This window comes from Oncorhynchus masou, chromosome 30 (genome assembly GCF_036934945.1).
Source record: "Oncorhynchus masou masou isolate Uvic2021 chromosome 30, UVic_Omas_1.1, whole genome shotgun sequence".
Lineage (NCBI taxonomy): Eukaryota > Metazoa > Chordata > Actinopteri > Salmoniformes > Salmonidae > Oncorhynchus > Oncorhynchus masou.
Window position 1 is genome coordinate 33,490,777 of NC_088241.1, and position 22,621 is coordinate 33,513,397.

Genomic DNA, 22,621 nt, shown 5'->3' on the forward strand with positions numbered 1-22,621 from the left:
CCTCTCCTCACCCACAGAGGCTACAGAACCTAATCTCTTTCCCATTTGCATCATCAGCTCTTCTCTTAGCTATGCTGTTATTGTAGGATTGGATGTTCCGAACATGATATTACATTAGAAACTACCTTCCACAACACTGAATTTCTGCATTGCAATAACAATTAGGATTTAGCCTAGCCTAGAACCTCTTCACTTATATCTGTAGACTCCCTACCAGACATAGAAATACCCACTTGATTGTCTTCCTGTGTCCACTAGATGCTCAGCCCACAGACGCAGAACGAGAAGTGTGGGAGAAGGTGGACCTGGTGCTGAAGGATGCTAGGGGAATCCTGGACGAACTGCAAGCATACAAGGGAGCGGGTCAAGAGATCAGAGAGGTAAAATACTAAAAACATCACCAAACCTTCATTCATACAAGGGAGTGGGCCATGAGTCTCAGAGTAGGAATGCTGATCTAGGATCAGATCCTACCCATATCCATGTAATTGTTGTCATTGTGATCTAAAAGGCCAAACCGATCCTAAATCGTCAGTCCTACTCTGAGACGCTACTAACTAGATCAACTACTAACTCAGGATTAACTAACTTCAAACTTTATTCAACATTTTGTCTTTCCTGTCCCCCAGGCAATCCAGAACCCCAACGACGAGGCGTTACAGAAGGCAGCGTGGGTGGCCGTGGTCCCCCTGGTGGGGAAACTCAAGAAGTTCTACCAGTTCTCCCAGAGATTAGGTACGTACCTGGGGCCTGATTTTAGGATCAGTTTCTCCTTATAAGATCACAATTAATAAAGATGACATGGACAGGGCGACCTGGTCCTAGATCAGCACTCCTAGACGCTTGATGCATACAGCCCCTGTTCTGAGCCTCAGGTTAGATATGTAGCCCTACAGAACAACACCCACACCTGCCTGAGACTAGTGACGTGTCCTTCAGAGCTTTGTGTAAAAGGTCAGATACACGCCTGCACGAGAGGTTCACTAGCTACAGCTTCTCTAGTGGTTATATGTAAGATACACACACACTCCTCTCATGACCTTAACCGCCTGTATGCGCAATCACATCAGCGATATCAGCTGCTGAACTGCAGAAATTAACATGCATAACCACACACACACAAACATGCACAGTGCACACACTCCTAGCCATCATCAATGGGATGCTTGCTTGCGTTGCTAGATGTGATACCCACCCCCTCCCAGAGCTGAGGACTCCTCATTACCATGGAAAGGAATGTAAGATGGCGCCTGAGAAGAAGGCAGACGTTTTTACGAGCCCCCAGCCGATTGTGTTTTTTTGTTTGTTTATTTGCGTTGTTTGTAACTTATTTTTATACTTATTTTGTACATAATGTTGCCGCTACCGTCTCTTATGTTCGATAATAACTTCTTAACAGACAGGACTGTGATTACTCACTACGGACTAGCAGAATCCTTTCTTTCATGACTCTGACGAGCTCAACGCGAAGGATATACTGCTTCCTCGGGAACAGGCCCCGATCCCCGTGATCTACGTGAAGAGAAGGTGGAGAAAGAGGGGCCGAAGGTCAGGCTGCCTTCTGAGAATTTGTAGGCGATCGAATAAACCCCCATTTCCCTCAATTCATTTGCTAGCAAACGTGCAATCTTTGGAGAATAAAATTGACGAGTTACATGGAAGATTAAACTACCAACGGGACATTAAAAACTGTAACATCTTATGCTTCACGAAGTCGTGGCTGAACGACGACAATATCAACATACAGCTGGCTGGTTATACGATGTACCGGCAGGATAGAACAGCGGCGTATGGTAAGACAAGGGGCGGCGGTCTATGTATTTTGCTCGCCTGAGGTAGAGTATCTCATGATAAGCTGTAGACCACACTACCTACCGACAGAGTTTATCTGTATTCTTTGTAGCTGTTTACATACGCCATAGTCAGAGGCTGGCACTAAGAAAAGCATTGAATGAGCTGTATTCCGACATAAGCAAACCCAGAGGCGGCGCTCCTAGTAGCCGGGGATTTTAATGCAGGGAAACTTACAGTGGGGCAAAAAAGTATTTAGTCAGCCACCAATTGTGCAAGTTCTCCCACTTAAAAAGATGAGAGGCCTGTAATTTTCATCATAGGTACACTTCAACTATGACAGACAAAATGAGAAAAAAAATCCAGAAAATCACATTGTAGGATTTTTAATTTATTTATTTGCAAATTATGGTGGAAAATAAGTATTTGGTCAATAACAAAAGTTTATCTCAATAGTTTGTTATATACCCTTTGTTGGCAATGGTCACCTACACAACAGTGGTAGGCTTGATCATCAACAACAATGAGGGAGGAAGTTAGAGACCTGGCCATTTGTTGCCAGGACAACAACCTCTCTCTCAACGTGATCAAGACAAAGAAGATGTCGCCAAGACAGTCGTGCAGAGGGCTCGACAAAATCTATTCCCCCTCAGGAGAGAGAGAGAGAGAGAGAGAGAGAGAGAGAGAGAGAGAGAGAGAGAGAGAGAGAGAGAGAGAGAGAGAGAGAGAGAGAGAGAGAGAGAGAGAGAGAGAGAGAGAGAGAGAGAGAGAGAGAGAGAGAGAGAGAGAGAGAGAGAGAGAGAGAGAGAGAGAGAGAGAGAGAGAGAGAGAGAGAGAGAGAGAGAGAGAGAGAGAGAGAGAGAGAGAGATCTGCTTCGCCGACCTTAAACACAGTGGGCAACAGCCCACTAAGGCCATATTGTGTGTGTTATATAATGAAGTAGGTCGTCTCCCCACACATCCGTCCGTCCGCCCCACTGCTCTGACTCCGGGGGCCACCTTTGCCTCAGCTGCCTCCTCCCTGACATAAGAGATGCTCGCCGACCTTTTCCGCAGGCTGGCTCGACTGCTGACTGAGAGATGGCTTTATCAGACCTCTCTGTGTTATTACCCCCCCAGAAATGTATGTTCCGAACATTAGAAACTACCTTCCACAATATTGCAACTGTGCCACTCATCATTCAGGTTTAAGCACTTTAAATAGTGCACGATGTAGCTTAATTACTCAATAAATGTTAAGCTTCCACCAATAGAAGTGTTCAGGACAGGAGTCCTTTGACGGCAGGGTTGGAGTGAATACCTGCCAATCCTCTGACCCTCCCACCCATCCCCTCCTCTCCCAATGTGAACAGAGCTGAGCAGCGCCTGCCTAGTCTACGTGCCCACATTCCTCTCGCCTGCTCTGCCGTGACCTGAAGGGATCAGACGCCCCCCCCAATCCTCCAGACTCCAGACATGGTAGAGTGCCTCGCTTCAGATACAAGTCCTAAAAGCAGACCCATCTCAACTTCTGTTGCATCACTAAGGCCATTTTTAACCAGACCTCTCCTCCTCGCTGCAGCAGAAGCAATGCGCTGTCCCAAGCAGACGGGGGGTCATTACAGAATAGCCAACATGCTCAATTTACTGGACTGCACTGCCAGCTCGCAGTCCGCCTCTGCAAAACCCTCTGTCTGCGGATCCCTGCGTGTCTGCGGATCCCTGCGTGTCTGCGGATCCCTGCGTGTCTGCGGATCCCTGCGTGTCTGCGGATCCCTGCGTGTCTGCGGATCCCTGCGTGTCTGCGGATCCCTGCGTGTCTGCGGATCCCTGCGTGTCTGCGGATCCCTGCGTGTCTGCGGATCCCTGCGTGTCTATCTTAAGAGAGAATCATTTTGTCTGGTTTATAGCGGTGTGTATTATGTCCTTGTGCTCTACTGTAAGTGGTAGGAGTTGTAAATGGATCAGAGTCACGATTATGTACAGCCAGGTGGAAGGTGGTGTTATTGTGCAACCAGATTACACTGTGTGCGTGTTTGGCTCATCCGGGTTATGTAATTATATTAAATCTGCTTGTCTTAGTGAGTCTAGACTGTGAAGGCTTCTTCACTTTCTGACTGCAACAGCTGCATTTTCCCTCATGGACGGTTTTGCCATTGTTTATTTATGGTGAGCATCTTGGTGCTTTTGTTGGCTATCTTGAGACATGGAAATGCAAACGGAAAAGCATTTGGGTGTCTACTGCGTTAGCTCACTCACCTCATTTACAGAAAGGCAATGTTGGGAAATGCACAGCTGGCCAGGATACTAGTGAGGGAGTGATTTGATATTTTCCAGTACCTAGCTTGTTACTACAGAACTGTGTGGTTTACCCCATTAAAGTCATGTAAAGTCTTCATATTTACTTACTATCCAAACAATGGCAGGAAGCCTGGATGAATGGAGCACCTCCCACGTCTCTCATTACAATGAGATAATTAGACTCATGTCTCATCTCCATCTGATTAGGTGATCTTTCCATCCCCTTCCACCACCCCAACCCCTAGAGACAGCTCTTCCCTTGACCCCCACCCCACCCCACCCCTAGACTGTCATAGGGCCCTGGGCAGCGGGCACCATCATCACTCAATCGCATGTCCTTTTTTTGTACAGCTACTACCATCAGGGCAAGTCTATTTGGCACACATGATGTACTTTACAATCGTTACGTTTATTTAGCAGATATTGAGCTTATCAATTCAACTCACAAACAATCCACAAATGTTTTCTCCCTAACTCTTCAAATCTGACACCCTCTCCTTGTCCCTGGCTTACAGAAGCAGCAAATTCTAGTTGGCATACATTTGATATCATGATGAACTTCATGATTATTGCATTTATTAGGCCGATATTTAGCTAATCCTTCACAACAGTCTCTAACACCCTCTCCTTGTCCGTGTCTTAAACAGCCATCACTAGCACATTAGAGGCTGCTGCCTATAGGCATAGACTAGAAATCACTGGCCACTTTAAGGAATAGAACACTAGTCACTTTAATAATGTTTACATATCTGGCATTACTCATCTCATTTGTTAATACTGTATTATATACTATTCTACGGTATCTTAGTCACTTAATAATGTTTACTTATCTAGCATTACCCTTTATTCATCTCATATGTATATACTGTATTCTATACTATTTTATGGTGTCTTAGTCACTTAATGTTTACATGTCTGGCATTACTCATCTCATATGTATATACTGTATTCTATACTATTCTACTGTGTCTTAGTCCGTTCTGCTTTGACATCGCTGGTCCATATGTACAGTTGAAGTCGGAAGTTTACATACACCTTAGCCAAATACATTTAAACTCAGTTTTTCACAATTCATGACATTTAATCCTAGTAAAAATTCCCTGTCTTAGGTCAGTTAGGATCACCACTTTTTATTTTAAGAATGTGAAATCAAATAGTTTATTTTTGTTTCATCAGACCAGAGGACATTTCTCCAAAAAGTACGATCTATGTCCCCATGTGCAGTTGCAAACCTTGGTCTGGCTTTTTTATGGCGGTTTTACAGTGGATATAGATACTTTTGTACCTGTTTCCTCCAGCATCTTCACAAGGTCCTTTGCTGTTGTTCTGGGATTGATTTGCACTTTTTGCACCAAAGTACGTTCATCTCCAGGAAACAGAACGCATCTCCTTCCTGAGTGGTACGACGGCTGCGTGGTCCCATGGTGTTTATACTTGCGTACTATTGTTTGTACAGATGAACGTGGTACCTTCAGGCGTTTGGAAATTGCTCCCAAGGATGAACCAGACTTGTGGAGGTCTACAAAAAAAATATATTTTGTTTTTCCCATGATGTCAAGCAAAGAGGCACTGAGTTTAAAGGTAGTCCTTGAAATACATCCACAGGTACACCTCCAATTGACTCAAATGATGTCAATTAGCCTATCAGAAGCTTCTAAAGCCATGACATCATTTTCTGGAATTGTCCAAGCTGTTTAAAGGCACAGTCAACCTAGGGTATGTAAACTTCTGACCCACTGGAATTGTGATATAGTGAAATATAAGTGAAATAATCTGACTGTAAACAATTGTTGCAAAAATAACTTGTGTCATGCACAAAGTAGATGTAAACCAACTTGCCAAAACTATAGTTTGTCAACAAGGAATTTGTGTAGTGGTTGAAAAACAAGTTTTAATGACTCCAACCGAAGTGTATGTAAACTTCCGACTTTAACTGTATACAGTTGTGGCCAAAAGTTTTGAGAATGACACAAATAATTTCCACAAAGTTTGCTGCTTCAGTGTCTTTAGATATTTTTGTCACATGTTACTATGGAATACTGAAGTATAATTACAAGCATTTCATAAGTGTCAAAGGCTTTTATTGACAATTACATGAAGTTGATATTTGCAGTGTTGACCCTTCTTTTTCAAGACCTCTGCAATCCATCCTGACATGCTGTCAATTAACTTCTGGGTCACATCTTGACTGATGGCAGCCCATTCTTGCTTAATCAATGCTTGGAGTTTGTCAGTATTTGTGGGGTTTTGTTTGTCCACCCGCCTCCTTGAGGATTGACCACAAGTTCTCAATGGGATTAAGGTCTGGGGAGTTTCCTGGCCCAAAATATTGATGTTTAGTTATTAAAACGCATTTTTCTTCCACTCCACACATTTCTTGTTAACAAACTATAGTCTTTGCAAGTCGGTTAGGACATCTACTTTGTGCATGACACAAGTAATTTTTCCAACAATTGTTTCCAGACAGATTATTTCACTTATAATTCACTGTATCACAATTCCAGTGGGTCAGAAGTTTACATCCACTAAGTTGACTGTGCCTTTACCAATACAATTTGATTTGTGTTACAGAGGCAGCGCTGCACAGCCTGCTGGGAGCCCTGACCAGCGAGACATATGACAACCCCACGCAGAACCTGGAGCGCGAGCAGGCTCTGGCCAAGCAGTTCGCCGAGATCCTGCACTTCACACTGCGCTTCGACGAGCTCAAAGTACGTCCCATGACATCTCTGTCCGCCATTTACTCAATTTAGCCCAGAGTCCCCACATTTCCCTCATTTCATCCATCACTTGTTGTTACCCTAAGCTATAGCTTTGTGTGGTGCAGTTGTTGGCATGGTTAAGGTGTTATTATGTACACAGTGTACATATTCCTTCTGATAATGTGCGAGCTAACTCTCGCTGGCATAACGAGGTGTTAATATCCTGTTATTTAGGTGTTAGTGCTGTACACCATGAAGCCTCTGCCAATGAACAGATGATACAACTTGGATCCTGTCCAGGGAGGACTTGGTTTATAATACTGTAGTCTACACCAGTGGTATTTTAAACTTTTTCAGCCCTATTTTTTCTGACAGAATTTCTGGGGCCGCAATTGTTTTTGCAATAATTTCTTGAGGCCCCACCCGAACCCATCTATAATGACACAATATTAAAATGGATACTTTTCAATTTTTACATGAACAAATACATGAACAAATTAAATTCATTCTCATTACTAATTACATTTACAACTCTTATCAAAATGAAAAGAAACCAATAAATACATTTACTCAATAACATTGAATTTTTCTAATTATTTTTCTCAAATGTTTATGTATTGTCCCATACAATAATATGTACTCTTATTTATTTATTTATTTATTTATTTATTTATATATATATATATATATATATATAATTTTTTTATTTATTTTTTATATATGGGGCATTTTGGTTGACCCCATTGCAGTTCCCCTCCTGACTTTGAATACCACTCACTCTGGTATACACCCTGCTGGAATGAATGGGAAGACAAATAGGATAGTGTAGTAGGCTGGTGCTCTTTTACTAGCATCCCAAATGGCACCCTATGCCCTATGTAGTGCACTACTTTTGACCAGGGTCCATAGGGTTCTGGTCAAAACTAGTGCACTATAGAATGAATAGGGTGCCATTTGGGAAGCATGGCTTGGCTCGGGCTCCCGTCTTCAACACATAGAGACTTGCTTTATAGTTGATCCCGGGTAGAAACTAGAGGTCGACCGATTAATCGGAATGGCCGATTTAATTAGGGACGATTTTCAAGTTTTCATAACAATCCGAAATCGGTATTTTTGGACACCGATTTGTTTTTTTGTTGTTTTTACACCTTAATTTAATCTTTATTGAACTAGGGAAGTCAGTTAAGAACACATTCTTATTTTCAATGACGGCCTAGGAACGGTGGGTTAACTGCCTTGTTCAGGGGCAGAACGACAGATTTTCACCTTGTCAGCTCGGGGGACCCAATCTTGCAACCTTACAGTTAACTAGTCCAACGCTCGAACCACCTGCCTCTCATTGCACTCCACAAGGAGACTGCCTGTTACACGAATGCAGTAGGCCAAGGTAAGTTGCTAGCCAGCATTAAACTTATCTTATAAAAACAATCAATCAATCATAATCACTAGTTAACTACACATGGTTGATGATATTACTAGATATTATCTAGCGTGTCCTGCGTTGCATATAATCTGACTGAGCATACAAGTATCTAAGTATCTGACTGAGCGGTGGTAGGCAGAAGCAGGCGCGTAAACATTCATTCAAACAGCACTTTCTTTGCGTTTTGCCAGCAGGTCTTCGTTGTGCTTCAAGCATTGTGCTGTTTATGCCTATCAACTCCTATCAACTCAAGCCTATCAACTCCCGAGATGAGGCTGGTGTAACCGAAGTGAAATGGCAAGCTAGTTAGCTCGCTAATAGCGTTTCAAATGTCACGTGCTCTGAGCCTTCTAGTAGTTGTTCCCATTGCTCTGCATGGGTAACGCTGCTTCGATGGTGACTGTTGTCGTTGTGTTGCTGGTTCGAACCCAGGTAGCGAGGATAGGGACGGAAGCTATACTGTTGCACTGGCAATACTAAAGTGCCTATAAGAACATCTAATAGTCAAAGGTTAATGAAATACAAATGGTATATAGGGAAATGGTCCTATAATTCCTATAATAACTACAACCTAAAACTTCTTACCTGGGAATATTGAAGACTCATGTTAAAAGGAACCACCAGCTTTCATATGTTCTCATGTTCTGAGCAAGGAACTGAAACGTTAGCTTTCTTACATAGCACATATTGCACTTTTATTTTCTTCTCCAACACTTTGTTTTTGCATTATTTAAACCAAATTGAACATGTTTCATTATTTATTTGAGGCTAAATTGATTTTATTGATGTATTATATTAAGTTAAATAAGTGTTCATTCAGTATTGTTGTAATTGTCATTATTACAAATAAATAAATGTAAAAAATTGGCCGATTAATTGGTATCGGCTTTTTTGGTCCTCCAATTATCGGTATCGGCGTTGAAAAATCATAATCGGTCGACCCCTAGTAGAAACCCAGAGATTGCCTATTTGTTTGAGTCACAGACAGATCCTCCACTTACAATCGCCTGGCCAAGTAGTCTAGCAAATGTGTCAGGGAGTCCTTAATATATGGACGTCAGATATAATCAAATGAGTTTTCATCCAGCTCGCAAGGCGTCAGAGTGAAATGTACACACACACACACACACACACACACACACACACTTCTACTCAAACTAGCATCCTGACACCCCCAGGCACTCCGTCACGATGCCCCAATTAACTAGCCCTCCTGCCTGGTACCCCCATACCCTGCATGGGCACTAAAAGCGTGAAAGTAAGGGGGTGCAAGGTGTCATGCCAGGCACCATTCATACATTTTTCACTCCCTATACGCCGATGACAGGCATTGACCTAGTTAGAACACCCACCCGCCTACCCGCCTGTCATGTTTTTAATGCCACTCACTGGTGAAATGGGCTGGCATGGCACTAGCCATTGGCACTAGGTACCAATCTATTGTGGTGGGATTACCCTGCTTCTCGTGCTGGCCAGGGTTAATAGCGTGTTGCTAGGGGTAATTAGGGAGGCGTCTCAGCACATTGGAGGAGCAGGAGGTTGATGTGCTGGATGGGGCCCACTGATTGGCCAGTGGTTTATTAAAGGTAAGCTCCACTCAAGGCAAGGTCTAATGATCGTCTTTGTGGAAGGAAGCAGGGCAGCCGCACTTCTTTGTTTGCGTCGATTGCCTCTAGAGATTTAAGATGGAGTGTGCCTACTCGACAAAGTAAGATTTGAGGTTCTGTTGCCAAATCACAGAATGTCACCAATGTTCTATAGCTAATCACATAAGGGCACTAGCTACCCCTTCCCTTCCCCCTATATCAGAGTGTCACCTCATGGTCTGACCTGTGACCGCTATCCTCCCTTTGTCTGGTGGTCCCAGTAGTAAGGAGCACCATCTCATGTCTGTATTGTAATCGCTAACCTCCACTATCTGTATAAGAAGAGCGTCTCCAGTAGCCTCTCATCATCCTTAGTGTTGTTGACACTTCTTTCATACTTCCAAACATACTGAGCCACTGCCGCACTGCCAAAGGGAACTAACAAGTATTTCATTCATTGCCAGTTGAAAATAAATGTGTCCTATTATAAAGGACAAGCGAGGAAATATGAAGGGATATAAATAAATAGAAGATTCAATCCTATCGATGTCCTTTTCATTCCATCTCCGTCCCTAGCAATGTATCTGCCTTGTTTGCTTAAACATCCTGTCATGATGGACTATTTCAGAGAGCTGGACATCTGCTGCCGCATGCTGTGTGTTCTAACTTCAGAAACACCCACACACAGAAAGTCCTGAGAGTTTTCTGTTTTTAATGTACATGTTAATCCGTGTGTTGCAGATGACTAACCCTGCCATCCAGAATGACTTCAGCTATTACAGGAGAACTTTGAGCCGCATGCGGATCAACAATACACCGGTGAGCTGACTACTGAACTCTAATCTGAGGGGCTGATGGTCCTTTACCCCTGAGGCTATGGCCACAGATATTTTGTGTCCGAAAATTATAGATTAAGGCAGCGATTTTTGGACAACGAAGATGATTGTCCGTCAACAAACGCGCAATATGTCAGCCTTTGTGCGTATGCAACGCGTCTGAAAATAGTTTACTTGAGCCACTGGGGACTCAAAGGGAGTTTGAGGCGCTCACTGGAGCACAGGGGAGCGGAGCGACATGCACCATATACATGATCTGAGATCAGTAGCATGTCCTCAGTCCCTCTGGGACTCACAGTCCTCAGTGGAACAGTTCGCACGTGATCTGAGAACAGTTTGGGGTCTGCACCTCAGACCCTCTGGGATACGATGGAGTTAAGGGAAACCACCCAGACAGACCCTGTGCCCCAGTCCTCTTCCCGCTTCATTAAGCTCAGCAGGGGGCTAAGTGTTCATCCTGCATTAACATTACAGGCTATATGGGGTCATTATGGGCTATATGATAACTATTTCATGAGTAGATCTTGCACTAAGTCTATCATAAATACAGTGCCTTGCGAAAGTATTCGGCCCCCTTGAACTTTGCGACCTTTTGCCACATTTCAGGCTTCAAACATAAAGATATAAAACTAAAGATATAAAACTATTTTTTTGTATCCAAATCCGGCTTTTAACTTCTTCACAACAGTATCTCGGACCTGCCTGGTGTGTTCCTTGTTCTTCATGATGCTCTCTGCGCTTTTAATGGACCTCTGAGACTATCACGGTGCAGGTGCATTTATACGGAGAATTGATTACACACAGGTGGATTGTATTTATCATCATTAGTCATTTAGGTAAACATTGGATCATTCAGAGATCCTCACTGAACTTCTGGAGAGAGTTTGCTGCACTGAAAGTAAAGGGGCTGAATAATTTTGCACGCCCAATTTTTCAGTTTTTTGATTTGTTAAAAAAGTTTGAAATATCCAATAAATGTCGTTCCACTTCATGATTGTGTCCCACTTGTTGTTGATTCTTCACAAAAAATACAGTTTTATATCTTTATGTTTGAAGCCTGAAATGTGGCAAAAGGTCGCAAAGGCAGTACAAGTTAATTGTATTATCTCTAAACTCCATGTACCTCAGGGATCAGTATTTTGTCTCCTGATATTTGAATATTTTAGAAATGTTGTATTATTCAGATGAGATGTCTTCTTGCGATAGCATGGCAGGCATCTAAAGGACAATTCAGCCTCCTATCTCCTCAGCCCTACTTCAAAATGACTGCAAGTATACCATTTTCAATAGGACCAAGGACATCTGAGAAAGGTCTGAATTATTTCAGTAGTTCTTTAGTGAATAAAGTAAACGCAATCTACCCGTGTTCTCGAGATGCGCACCTGGGTTTTTTTTAGCTATACTGGACAAAAATATAAACTCAACATGTAAAATGTTGGTCCCATGTTTCATGAGCTGAAATAAAATATCACAAAAAGCTTATTTCTCTCAAATGTTGTGCACACATTTGTTTACATCCCTGTTAGTGAGCATTTCTCTTTTGCTAAAATAATCCATCCAACTGACAGGTGTGGCATATCAAGAAGCAGATTAAACAGCATGATCATTACACAGGTGCACCTGTGCTGGGGACTGTAAAAGGCCACTCTAAAATGTGAAGTTTTGTCACACAACACAATGACAGATGTCTCAAGTTGAGGGAGTGTGCAATTGTCATGCTGACTGCGGAATGTCCACCAGAGCTGTTGCCAGAGAATTTAATGTTAATTTCTCTACCATAACCCGCCTCCAATGTCGTTTTGGAGAATTTGGCAGTACGTCCAACCAGCCTCACAACCAGACCAAGTGTAACCGTAACCATGCCAGACCAGGACCACATCCGGACAAGGAGTATTTCTGTCTGTAATAAAGCCCTTTCGTGGGGGAAAACTCCTGATTGGCTGCGTCCCTGCCCATTCATGTGAAATCCATAGATTAAGGCCTAATTTATTTATTTCTATTGACTGATTTCCTTATATGAACTGTAACTTCGTAAAATCGTTTAAATTGTTGCTTGTTGCGTTTATATTTTTGTTTTGTTTATTCCCCCTACGTGAATTTGCCATTAACAAGTGGTCCCAGACGGTCCGACTGTTCAAACCTGTCACTGCTAGAGCCCGTCACTGCGTCTCAAATGACACACCTTATTCCCTATAAAGTGCACTACTTTTGATCAGGGCCCATGGGGTTCAGGTCAAAAGAAGTGCATTATGTAGGGAATGGAGTGCCATTTGGGACGCTGTATATCAATAGCCAGGCACTGAAAACTTTCTCCAGCCCAGCAGTACAGTGGAGCATTACTTAATTCTCAGCGTTCAGGCACTGTCTACTGGAATCGCTCAGACATTTTATACAAAGACACAACACTTGTATTTTCCACCAGAACAGATATTAGTTCTTATTCAAATGTGATACTTTTTTTTATGTGACACGTCTTGACGTCCCAGAGGATTATTCATATTATTCCGCATTAGAGAATAAAGGTTTTGTCTTTAAGGCAGAAAAATCATCTCCTTACCGTTACTGAATATACAGTGTTTCTCTACCAGCATCTACTTTCTCCATAATATTCAATGTTTGTAAAGTGACAACATTGATGAACTGTTCCTTGGTTTTTCAGACAGAGGGGGAGAAAGAAGTCAACAACGAGCTGGCCAATCGGATATCTCTGTTTTACGCTGATGCCACGCCCATGTTGAAGACGTTAAGCGACGGCACGACAAAGTTTGTCTCAGAGGTAAGATCCCATCGAAAGTGGTTTCACAGCTTCCTTACTTAACAACCTTAATATCTGACACATTGCCCATCAATAATTGAAGTGACCAATGCAACAATGTGGTTTACTGTAGAAAAAAACATCCCGTCTCTCTTTCTGTTGGCCTAGAATAAGAACTTGCCCATCGAGAACACGACAGACTGCTTAAGCACGATGGCGAGTGTGTGCAAAGTCATGTTGGAAACGCCGTAAGTGATCCCATCCACTTCCTCACTAAATCAAGACAATGTCAATGTCTGCAGAATCGTGGATCTGGGCCCATATTCTTATTCATATTCTCAGAGGAGGAGTGCTGATCTATGATCAGTTTTACCTTTAAGATCATAAGGACAATGGTATAACGCAGGGATCATCAACTAGACTCAGCCACATGCCGTTTTTTAAAATTGTTTTTATTGAGCGGATGATCAGGAGACCGTAACATAATTACATAGAATTTGAATTATAATATAATATTTAACAAAAAATGTATCATTTCAAACCTTCCTTACATTCATACATTTGTATACGATCACATAAAAAAAAGAAATGTCCCTTTTTCAGGACCCTGTCTTTCAAAGATAATTAGTAAAAATCCAAATAACTTCACAGATTTTCATTGTAACGAGTTTAAACACTGTTTCCCAGGCTTGTTCAATGAACCATAAACAATTAATGAACATGCACCTGTGGAACGGTCGTTAAGACACTAACAGCTTACAGACAGTAGGCAATTAAGGTCATAGTTATGAAAACATAGGACACTAAAGAGGCCTTTCTACTGACTCTGAAAAACACCAAAAGAAAGATGTCCAGTGTCCCTACTCATCTGCGTGAACATACCTTAGGCATGCTGCAAGGAGGCATGAGGACTGCAGATGTCAGGGCAATAAATTGCAATGTCTGTACTGTGGGACGCATAAGACAGCACTACAGGGAGACAGGATGGACAGCTGATTATCCTCGCAGTTGAAGACCACGTGTAACAACACCTGCACAGGATCGGTACATCCGAACATCACACCTGCGGGACAGGTACAGGATGGCAACAACTGCCCGAGTTACACCAAGAACGCAATCCCTCCAACAGTGCTCAGACTGTCCACAATTAACTGAGAGAAGCTGGACTGAGGGCTTGTAGGCCTGTTGTAAGGCAGGTCCTCACCAGACATCACTGTCAACAACGCCGCCTATGAGCGGGATCGATTTGGAGGTAGAGGGTCCGTCATGGTCTGGGGCGGTGTGTCACAGCATCATCTGACTTGTCATTGCAGGCAATCTCAATGTTGTGCGTTACAGGGAAGACATCTACCTCCCTCATGTGGTACCCTTCCTGCAGGCTCATCCTGACATGACCCTCCAGCATGACAATGCCACCAGCCATACTGCTTGTTCTGTGCGTGATTTCCTAGAAGACTGGAATGTCAGTGTTCTGCCATGGCTGGCGAAGAGCCTGGATCTCAATCCCATTAAGTACGCCTGGGACCTGTTGGATCGGAGGGTGAGGGCTAGGGCCATTCCCCCCAGGAAATTTTCAGGAACTTGCAGGTGCCTTGGTGGAAGAATGGGGTAACATCTCACAGCAAGAACTGGCAAATCTGGTGCAGTCCATGAGGAGGAGATGCACTGCATTTACTTAATGCAGCTGGTGGCCATTCCAGATACTGACTGTTACTTTTAATTTTGCCCCCCTTTGTTCAGGGACACGTTATTCCATTTCTGTTAGTCACATGTCTATGGAACTTGTTCAGTTTATGTCTCAGTTCTTGAATCGTATGTTCATACAAATATTTACACATGTTAAGTTTGCTGAAAATAAAGCCAGGGGTTGGAACCGGTTTAGGGAAAAAATGTAAAAGAACAAAACATTTTTAGGAACAGAATCAGAACAGGTAAGGAAAGTGATCCATACTGTTCTGTAACAGAACCATACTTTTCAAAGCATGGGAACCTTTTAATAACGTTATTTTATGTTCCGGACATTTTTTTTCAGTTCCACCAAAAAACAACAAATAGCCTATCAAAGCCCCTCTTAGAGGAAAGAAAAGAATTATCCTGTAACATTAAATAACATTATTAACCGGTTCCCATTTGTCAAAAAGAAAATTGCTATTGTAACCTCTTTAAAATAAGGAATTGAGACCCAAAAGCTCAAGAGAGAATCTTCATTCTGGGCCTGACTCTGCTCTTTGATCCTAGGAAATGTCCTCTTATCTGACTAGGTCAACCTTTCCAAATTATCATACAGTGGCTTGCGAAAGTATTCACTCCCTTGGCATTTTTCCTATTTTGTTGCCTTACAACCTGGAATTAAAATATTGTTTTAAATTATTTGATTTACACAGCATGCCTACCACTTTGAAGATGCAAAATATTTAGTGAAACAAACAAGAAATAGGACAAAAAACAGAACTTGAACGTGCATAACTATTCACCCCCTAAGGCCAACACTTTGTAGAGACACTTTTTGCATTGATTACAGCTGCTAGTCTCTTGGGATATGTCTCTATAAGCTTGGCACATCTAGCCACTGGGATTTTTGCCCATTCTTCAAGGCAAAACTGCTCCAGCTCCTTCAAGTTGGATGGGTTTCTTCTGGTGTACTTGAGTGTTGCTTTAGCAGTATACTTAGGGTCATTGTCCTGCTGGAAGGTGAACCGCTGTCCCAGTCTCAAATCTCTGGAAGACTGAAACAGGTTTCCCTCAAGAATCCATCATTCCTTCAATTCTGACCAGTCCCTGCTAATGAAAAACATCCCCACAGGGATGGTGTTCTCGGGGTGATGAGAGGTGTTGGGTTTGCGCCAGACATAGCGTTTTCCTTGATGGCCAAAAAGCTCAATTTTAGTCTCATCTGACCAGAGTACCGTCTTCCATATGTTTGGGGAGTCTCCCACATGCCTTTTGGCAAACACCAAACGTGTTTGCTTATTTTCTTCTGGCCACTCTTCTGTAAAGCCCAGCTCTGTGGAGTGTACAGCTTAAAGTGGTCCTATGGACAGGTACTCCAATCTCCACTGTGAAGCTTTGCAGCTCTTCAGGGTTATTGTTGGTCTCTTTGTTGCCTCTCTGATTAATGCCCTCCTTGCCTGGTCTGTGAGTTTTGGTGGGTGGCCCTCTCTTGGCAGGTTTGTTGTGGTGCCATATTCTTTCAATTTTTTAAATAATGGATTTAATGGTGTTCCGTGGGATGTTCAAAGTTTCTGATATTTTTTTATAACCCAACCCTGATCTGTAGTTCTCCACAACTTTGTCCTTGACCTGTTTGGAGAGCTCCTTGGTCTTCATGGTGCGGCTTGCTTGGTGGTGCCCCTTGCTTCGTGGTGTTGCAGACTCTGGGGCCTTTCAGGACAGGTGAATATATACTGACATCATGTGACCGATCATGTGACACTGAGATTGCACACACTTGGACTTTATTTAACTAATTATGTGACTTCTGAAGGTAATTGGTTGCACCAGATCTTATTTCGGGGCTTCATAGCAAAGGAGGTGACTACATCTGCACGCACCACTTTTCCGTTTTTTTTTTAAATAAGTAATTTTTTTCATTTCACTTCACCAATTTAGACTATTTTGTTACATTACATGAAGTACAAATAAAAATCCATTTACAGGTTGTAATGCAACACAATAGGAAAAACGCCAAGGGGTTGAATACTTTTGCATGGCACTGTACACTATTTTTTGGCCCAAACTCCATTAATACTCATAGTAATTATTCACTAAACAGGATACAAACAAACTACAGTTTAACTTGAAATATGTTCCATTTTAACAGAATGTTAAATGTTGTACTTTTCGCTTTTCGGTTCTGTTCCCTGAACCGGTTCCAACACCTGATTCGAGCTGATTTGCTAATGTTTTTACAATATTGTATGTCCCACAAAAAACTTGAGGGGACAAATACAATTTCCCGCCAGTTGGGTAACCCTGTTGTAGGGTGTCCATCCACTCTGCACAGAGCGGGTGAAAAATGTACTTTGGTGATGAAATTTCACATCTTTATGTTAGAAAATAAATGTTACTTAGACAAATATGATTGTTCATGTTCTGAATTGTTCAGTGTTGTCTTTCTCTAACATATCATTAACATTAAAGTTGGATTTCATAACCTAATACATCCGATAATAATCACAGAGCTCTGAGCAGCAACCTTTAGGATTTTTCATGTTGTGGTGGTCATCTGCAAAGTTGTTTTTGTGGGTTGTAAAATAGCGAAATGAGATACGCTTGTTTTTGTGAGAAATCTTCAAAACAACAACAGGAATTTTGCATTAATATGGAAGTGTACACTAAAATATGAAAATACTACATGTCATGTCTCAAAATCAATATCTATCTTACCGTTATATTGTTTTATGTCCTCAGTTAACCTTAATTCTCGCACAGTGTAACTGACATAATGATTTTCCTGATTTTTAACCACTTTCTTTCTCTGGCCTCCATTGATTTAGTCACCCTAATTTTGGACATCCTACAAGGGTAAAAACTCAAATACCTTTGAACGGATTATGATAGAGACATGAGGTTTGGACCATTAGCATATTACTTGACCCATTGTTCAAAAGATGTTTTTGATTGGACTTCCGATTATATGGACAAGGAAAACATTATCCCTGATCAGCAATCTCATTGCCTTTCTGTGTTTCCAGGGAGTACCGTAGCCGCTTCACCAGTGAGGAGACGGTTTCGTTCTGCCTGCGTGTCATGGTTGGCGTCATCATCCTCTATGACTATGTGCATCCTGTCGGAGCCTTCTCCAAGTCTTCCAAGATTGATGTGAGTGCAGGGTGGAGCTATGTCCACAAGGCTCCCAGTCCCAGAGGATTGGCCACACACAAGCACAACACTGATTCATCTCAACATGGTGTTTTCTGCTTCACAGATGAAAGGGTGCATCAAGGTCCTCCGAGATCAACCGCCCAACAGCGTAGAAGGCCTTTTAAACGCTCTCAGGTAAGGCCCACCTTGTCTATAGCTGAACAATGCTTTTCTTTAACAGAGAATATGTTTTACAGAATACTGTTGTAACCTTTTTCTTCTCACACTTTAACAGACAGTAGTAGCATACGTACTATATACAGCCATATTTGGCCACTTTTCCTTCATTATTCTTTTTTTTTCAACACGTTAAGAGGTATTAAAATAATATGTTGTTTGTGTTAAATGTGGAATCCCACAGTTTTAGATTATTGAAGATCAGAGAGAATTACATTTCTTTTAGCCACGGCGCCCTGCCCTCTTCTTAAATCTAAGTGGCTCACGCTCTCGCAGCTGTTCGCAGCTGACACGGCCATTTTCGTGTTAACCACATCTGCACATCACATCATCAGGTCCTTCGGGCACGCTCAATCACCCTCTTCCAGTCACGTGAGGTCACTCCTGGGTCAAAGCCTCCAGCCCTCTTTTCTCTTTCTTTCTGTCTTTCTGGGATTGCACATTTTTATTTTTTTTACCTTTATTTAACCAGGCAAGTCAGTTAAGAACAAATTCTTATTTTCAATGACGGCCTGGGAACAGTGGGTTAACTGCCTGTTCAGGGGCAGAACGACAGATTTTGTACCTTGTCAGCTCGGGTGTTTGAACTCTCAACCTTGCGGTTACTAGTCCAACGCTCTAACCACTAGGCTACACTGCCGCCCCATCTGTCTCTGAGGGGAGAACGCCAGACTGGAAATCAAAGTTCAGAGCTGTGATACTGTCACCAAGGCTTTCTCACACTCTCTGCAAGAGCAGTCGTGTTACGGTCACAGATCCTGGCACTGATCGCTCTGTCTGGTCTGTCTATTCATCTGTCTCTCGCAGGTACACAACCAAGCATTTGAATGACGAATCGACCAACAAGACAATCAAGAGCATGCTGCAGCAGCAGTAGGACTGAAATCCTGGTACAACCGCTCGCCTCATGCCGGTTTCGGGAGACATCAATGCCCTCTCCCAACGATATCGGTGCACAGAATGTTTTGTTTGATTTTAAATGGAGAAAGAGCTGCACTTTTTTATAATGCAAAATGCTACTGCCATTATGCACGTATTTTATGTGCCAAAAAGATGTTGCTGAGATTTAAATGTTTTCGATGAAGGCCATACAACAAGATGGCAGCTATGAAAGCATTGTGGGTTCTGTTTTTTTATTTTTATGATTTGAGTTTTTCCCTGTGTAAGAGATGGAAGTGCTTTGACTTGAACATTTTAAAAAGAGAGCTATATAGAGAAATATATATTCTTTTTGTTTGATTTATTATTTAATGTTACATCTTCTGCATGACAAAATGACTTATTTCTTCTATTTAAAAAAAGTATGGTTCAAGTTTTATTTGTCTGCTCAGTTGTGTTCAATGTTTTGTTCCCTGAATGGTACTTGTCCGAATTAAGATGATTAAAAACATAGTACTGTTAATGTTTTATATTTTTTATAGGTTTTGAGTGTGATTTGAGTGTATGCAATTTTCATAGTTGTGTTGTATTTTTAATTTGGACATGTCAAACTGCGACGTGTGCAAATCAATTTAAAGTTGTGAGTCTGTACTGTTGTTGACAGTATGTTGCCGCTGGAAAAAATAAACAGAGAACTCTTGTTTTCTACAAAAGACTGTGCTTACCCTGCATCTTTTCTAGAAAACACCATGTAGTCAAATTTAGCTAGAGCAAGAAAAACATTTTCTAGACAACGAAATACACTATATATACAAAGGTATGTGGACACCCCTTCAAATTAATGGATTCGGCTATTTCAGCCACACCCGTTACTGACAGGTGTGTAAATTTGAGCACACAGCAATGCAATCTCCATAGACCAACATTCAGTAGAATGGCCTTACTGAAGAGCTCAGTGATTATAAACATGGCACCGTCATAGGATGCCACCTTTTTAACAAGTCAGATCGTCAAATGTATGACCTGCTCGAGCTACCCCAGTCAACTGTAAGTGCTGTTATTGTGAAATGGAATAAGTCTAGGAGCAACAACGGCACAGCCACAAAGTGGTAGGCCACACATCTCACAGAATAGGACCGCCAAGTGCTGAAGCACATAGTGCAAATTGTCTGTCCTTGGTTGCAACACTCACTACCGGGTTTCAAACTGCCTCTGGAAGCAACGTCAGCACAATAATTGTTTGTCAGGAACTTCTGAAAAAGAGTTTCCATGGCCAAACAGCCGCACACAAGCCTAAGATCACCATGCGCAATGCCAAGTGTCGATTGGAGTGGTGTAAAGCTCGCCACCAATGGACTCTTTAGCAGTGGAAACGCGTTCTTTGGGGTGATGAATCACGCTTCACCATCTGGCAGTACGACGGACAAATCGGGGTTTGGCGGATGCCAGGCGAACGCTACCTGCCCCAATGCATAATGCCAAATCCCAATGCATAGTGCCAACTGTAAAAAATTTTGGATGAGGAATAATGGTCTGGGGCTGTTTTCTATGGTATGGGCTAGGCCCCTTAGTTCCAGTGAAAGGAACTCTTAATGCCACAGCATACAATGACATTCTAGATGATTCTGTGCTTCTAACTTTGTGGAAACAGTTTGGGGAAGGCCCTTTCCTGTTTCAGCATGACAATCCCCCCCCCCATGCACAAAGCGAGGTCAATACAGAAATGGTTTGTCGAGACCGGTGTGGAAGAACTTGACTGGCCTACACAGAGCCCTGACCTGAACCCTATCGAACACCATTGGGATGAATTGCAACTCCATTTTAATGCCCATGATTTCAGAATGAGATGTTCGATGAGCTGGTGTCCACATACTTTTGGTCATGTAGTGTACATTACGGGACGTTTGACTCACCAAAAATACTTGTTTATGGAGGTTCCAGTTTAATGGAACGGCAATAAACTGCTAGGGAAACAACAAATGAGTCAATCAAAGCTATATTAGCCCCCACCAGTTAGTCTATCCACACACAACACATGGGAAGGCAGGGCCAGAAGAGGTCACCATTTCTTCAGTATAAGGCATGGTTGGGCAACTCTGGTCCTCGGGATCTGCAATGTTTGGTCGCTGCTATTCTTGGTAACTGATTTAGACCAGGGGCCTAAGAGTGGAAGTGCTGATTTAGGATCAGTTTTGCCTTGTGGATCACAATGAATATGATTACATGGATAGGGGGGACCTGAACCTGGATCAGCACTCATACTTTGAGACGCTTGATAAATAAGACATTATTTTACTCACAGCAGGTTGACGCTTCCAGTTCTGAAAAATATGTGTTGGCGCAAGGTGTAGTTGTCTAAAGAAAGATGCTTCATAAACATTGCGAATGCAGGTTTTATTGAATCTGGCTCCAAGATAAAGGAGCCATTTTGTATTTTTTGCCATCATTTTGATTTCTTCATGTATTTTTTGAAGGACACTGATGAGAAAACGTCAAAGAAGTAGTGATTTGAGGCCAGAACAAATGGTTTAATATCATGTCGGATTCTTGAATGTTTGAATTTGACTGCCCTTTCATGGCACTTAGTTCAACGTTGACCGTTCTAATTTTGTGTGCTCTTTTTGTTCTTTGACAAAATTTGAATTATTGACATAACCTTGTTCTGTTCAATGTTCTCTACCTATATGTACTCTACATATTCCAAATTTGTGTTAAGTTCAAAAGAATACAAGATCAAATTGCTGACACCATTCAACTTTCAAGCCAATTATCTCAGAATCATGTGTTTGCAGATAGAACCTTGTAGTCCCAGGTTCTCTACGTCTCTCCTTGAAAATATTAACAGGATATCAAACAAATTCCATGTCCGCCCATTCATTCACAGAATGTGTCACCATGTTTGACTCATTGACTTTCCCGTTTTATAATCCTTTCCTCATATGGGTCATTCTAAAAACATGTGGAGAATGATCAAGTAGTCACTAGTTAACACAGTCACAAAGTTGCTATTATGGCTAAATTACGCCCATTTCAACAATTCCTCTAATTAAAATCTGATTTTAAACCTTAACCCCACTGCTAACCTTATGCCTAAACCTAACCTTAAATCAAGACCAAAAAGACCACTTTGATTTTCTGGCCAAGCGAGAGGGATAACTCTGCAACAGGTGGCGTATTTAAAATTGAAAAAATTGCATCACCAAGAGAGAAGCTTTTGTATGGATGTCAATGAGTGTCGAAATTTGTCAACAAAAAATGGAAAGGCTTATTTGCTACGTGAGGTTTATGTATTTTTATAGAAGTTGTGTAATGCTTAGGTTATTACTAGT

The 22,621-nt window shown here is 42.0% G+C and overlaps 1 protein-coding gene across 1 annotated transcript in view; it reads left to right on the plus strand.

The window, feature by feature from the left end:
- The window catches only part of LOC135522555 (CYFIP-related Rac1 interactor B-like), a 53,913-nt gene extending 33,906 nt beyond the window's left edge, over positions 1-20,007 (plus strand). Inside the window, exons 4-12 of the mRNA XM_064948933.1 lie at positions 259-380; positions 630-735; positions 6,643-6,782; positions 10,524-10,601; positions 13,278-13,394; positions 13,542-13,621; positions 18,068-18,194; positions 18,301-18,371; positions 19,221-20,007. Coding sequence (XP_064805005.1) covers positions 259-380; positions 630-735; positions 6,643-6,782; positions 10,524-10,601; positions 13,278-13,394; positions 13,542-13,621; positions 18,068-18,194; positions 18,301-18,371; positions 19,221-19,290 — 911 coding nt within the window. The 3' untranslated portion in view covers positions 19,291-20,007. The remainder of the gene's footprint in view (positions 1-258; positions 381-629; positions 736-6,642; positions 6,783-10,523; positions 10,602-13,277; positions 13,395-13,541; positions 13,622-18,067; positions 18,195-18,300; positions 18,372-19,220) is intronic.
- Positions 20,008-22,621: the final 2,614 nt, after the last annotated feature.